Here is a 3603-nt window from a genome sequence, read left to right on the forward strand (position 1 = left end):
CGTCACGCCTGGAGCTGCTGATGTTGGATATGACGCGGAGACACATAACAGTCTGCTCTCCCAGCACGGTTCAGCTCTGCCTCGACAGCACACAGCGCGCCATCCCTCCACATCTCTGGAGATCTGACATCACCCCTGGTGTTTAATGCGCCCATAAGGGAGAGACGCGTAACCGGAGCATCTATCAAAGGGCGTGGCACCTTGCAAATATGTGACCAGAGGGTGAAAACTAACAGAACCCACATTGGATTTCTTTTCTTTTCTTTTTCCTTCCAGCTGATTGGTCTCCATGTTTACACTGGTAAGTCTTATTCCCCACCTGGCGGGGGAGCCAGACACTATTGCTGTCAGCGATTGCTTTTATTTGGCTCAATCTTTTTATTGTCATGGGTCACCAGGAGCTCACACCAAACATGCGCTCACATTACGCACCTTGACCTGCCGTGGTGAGAAGAAAATGTTCCCCGCTGAGCTGCGCGCTCATTCATCTCGCTTCTTCTTTTTCTGCGCGTAATCAAGACATTGTTCAATTTCTTTTGTCTCACAGAGCTCCAGTTCGGGGAACCCTTCCCTACACTGCTCCATGTCTTCCTCGGCGGATATCTCGGACGAGGATGATTATAGTGTTAAATCTGGATCGGCATCACCGGCACCAGGGGACACTTTACCTTGGAACCTTCCCAGACATGAGCGATCCAAGAGGAAAATCCAGGGAGGATCTGTACTGGATCCAGCGGAGAGAGCTGTGCTCAGGATCGCAGGTGAGGGGCTCTCACCTTGTTTTCTAAGTTAGAATGTAAAAGAAAAACAATGATCTGGTGTCAGAAAGGTGTTGAGTTTGTGGAGATGGCGTGATATAGGATAATAATTTAAGTATCTTAATAGTAGGGGTCTGTAATCTGAGGATTTGTGGCACGTGTGATGGTATTTTGCTCTGGTGTGATGTTATAAGAACGATTCATATGAGTATTTTACCTTGAGCCATATTGATACTTTTGATTTTGGTAGGGTATTTTTCATTCTTGACCATATCCATAGGTTATAACAAGGAAACAAAGACACATTTAACGTGCACTCTAAACACATGATATATTAACTTAGAAGAAAAAAAAAGTAAGGTCAGTGTGAGAAAGACTGGCAAAGGTCATGTTTATTTGAACGTGATGACATGCAAGGAAATTGGCAACTTTTATAGGACTTTAAGTGCTTTATAATGATACTTTGACAATTAAATGTGATAAAATCCCAGGCATTAGAAATACCCCCTCTTGACTTGTGGGTTGAAGTTCTCAATGAAAGCTCGCGAGAATTTGCATTTCAGGGAATACAGCTGATGCAAATAACAGTGAACAGTAAACATTCAACAAAAATTCAAATTTCAATAGCAGGATGTGAATATAATTTTTTTAGGAATGTTTTGGCCTCACAGAAGTGAATTCACTCCGGTCGAGCAGAAAAACGGGTGTAAATTGATTTCAGCTTCTCTTCTATGTAGTTTTATCCTCAGTATGGGTCTGTTTGTCTTGATAAAAGGAACATTTTTTTGCAGAACAGCGTGTCCGGCAGTCCTTCCTATCAAGCTCAAGAGGAAGCGTCTCCGATTGGTTAGAGTGCAGACAAGGGCGGGTTTTAGGGCGTTTCCTTTGGTACAACAACAGCGCAGATCACTCTCAGTCTTCAGTACATAGACATGCATATAAACGCACGCACACACATGTACACACACGCATGCTGTGTCCCTGCTCGTCGCTGGTGAATGTCCAGTCTGTGAAGCCCGGGTTATGGCTCAGCACGCGCCGCGGGCTTATGTGCTCTCGGACGAACAGGAATACCTTCAAGCTTATGAGGATGTATTGGAAAAATACAAAGGTAGGAGTCAATGCTGAGTGGATATGCTTTTTTAGACGATGAAGAAATTAGCCGGTTGCTGCTTTGACAGTTCAATAAATCTCAGCCTGCCCCCTCTTCCTCTCTGGTGACTGGCTTTTCTCTGTGTCTATCCCTGCTGTGGAAAAAAAAAAAAAAAAAAAAGATTTCCTGCATGACATCACATTTAGGCTGAATTTAACTAGCTGAGACAAAGGCTTTATTATGATGTTCATCATGATTGTCGTTTATCTTAAATTGGAGGATTATTTCTCTTGTTTACATGGTAAATTATTTCCAGAAGCCAGATAACTGTGTTCGACTGAATGCTCTAATCAGTATGCACATTGTGTAAATCATATTTTCCAAATGTGTTATTAGAAAGCACCATCAAATGATTTTATAATTCATTGCATAGTAACCTGTGTGGTGTCTGAAGGACATAGCGTGATACAGTGTCATCTCATATCGTTTCTTAATGTCACTTTATGGAGATGTTCCTTTTGTATCAATGGCACTAATTAGAGTAAATCCATCATACACGAGGTCCCCTTTCCCCTGGGTCTTGGTGACAGCCAGGGCTTGACAATATCATCTGCATGTATTCTCAGACCAAGCCTATGGAGATCCAGTGGGACTGAATTCAAACTGACAGCTGCGGTTTTAACTCTTTGTGTCTCCTCATCACTGTGGCACACAAGAGTAAAACCACGGGACAGTCACAAATGCTGTGCACCGTTGTGAAATACTCATTGCAAGTGTGCATGCTCCCTCAGCTGTTGAGTATTTTAGCCAGCGAGCCAGTCAGCTGTGGTACAAGGCTTAAACGCCCTGACTGGACTCTAATGGGATCATATGATGCAGCATCATTAGGAATCTGTAACTGGTGTCTTCAGGCAGAGGAGATGTGACAAACAACAAGCTTAGTTATTATCTGTGTTTTTCAGCCATCTCGGCAACTCTGCACTCAGTTTTTATTAGTTTAAGGGGATACTTGAGTCCCAATCAGCTGTTGCACAAACAATGAATCTAGCAAAGAAGGGTAAGACATTTTTAAAATTTTTAATATGTGTTAATTAGTTCTTAATTTCACAGCTAAGTTAGAAGCTGTATTTTACAGTAATGCCACTTCTTTATGATGTTGTCGGTGTTTATTATATGTGCTGTTTCAAAGTCAAATGATCGGTTGAATTTACTGTGTCTGTTTGACTTATCAATATTTCCTGCACTGAATTATTTGGCTGTATTAAAAATAGAGGCCTTTTATAAAGTTTATAATGTCTCTTTGCACTCCTCTGCGAAAGTCAGTTTCCATTAGCTTTGTACACAGCCAGCTACTTGTGGAAAAAAGAAAGAAAACCCAAAAAAGCGGAGTTTTGATTGCTTAAGCGTGAGTCTTTCCAACATTAATTTGCCAGGAGGTCTGTAAAAAAAAAAAAGCAGACTACTGTACACTTCAGGTGAAAGAGCTTGAGTTTGGGAATTGCAGAGTGCCATTTACACAAAAAGATTCACAAATAGTTTGAATTTTAGGGTCCGCTGTTACTGTTGTGTATTGTATCAAAGAAAAAAAGTGATGTGTAAATGTATCTTGACACTAACTGCTAAAAGTTTGGACACAGTTTCCCAAATAATATAATGCAAAAATGTGTCCAACTCTTGACCGGTGCTGTGACTGTCATTGCTTCTTTAGTCATGAAAATGGCTTGTCATATTTATTTTCATAATCTTTATTTT

The 3603-nt window shown here is 41.2% G+C and overlaps 1 protein-coding gene across 7 annotated transcripts in view; it reads left to right on the forward strand.

The window, feature by feature from the left end:
- Positions 1 to 431: 431 nt before the first annotated feature.
- dst (dystonin) overlaps positions 432 to 3603 on the forward strand; it is an 88420-nt gene continuing 85248 nt past the window's right edge. For 4 of the 7 annotated variants that reach the window (XM_079249270.1, XM_079249272.1, XM_079249264.1 and 1 more), the window contains exon 1: positions 1735 to 1869. In XM_079249270.1, coding sequence (XP_079105396.1) covers positions 1782 to 1869 — 88 coding nt within the window. In that variant the 5' untranslated portion in view covers positions 1735 to 1781. Of the gene's footprint in view, positions 447 to 547; positions 762 to 1734; positions 1870 to 3603 lie in introns of those variants that run through there. The other 3 variants (XM_079249268.1, XM_079249269.1, XM_079249271.1) reach the window with 1 other exon arrangement.

Source organism: Telmatherina bonti (assembly GCF_933228915.1).
Source record: "Telmatherina bonti genome assembly, chromosome: 11".
NCBI lineage: Eukaryota > Metazoa > Chordata > Actinopteri > Atheriniformes > Telmatherinidae > Telmatherina > Telmatherina bonti.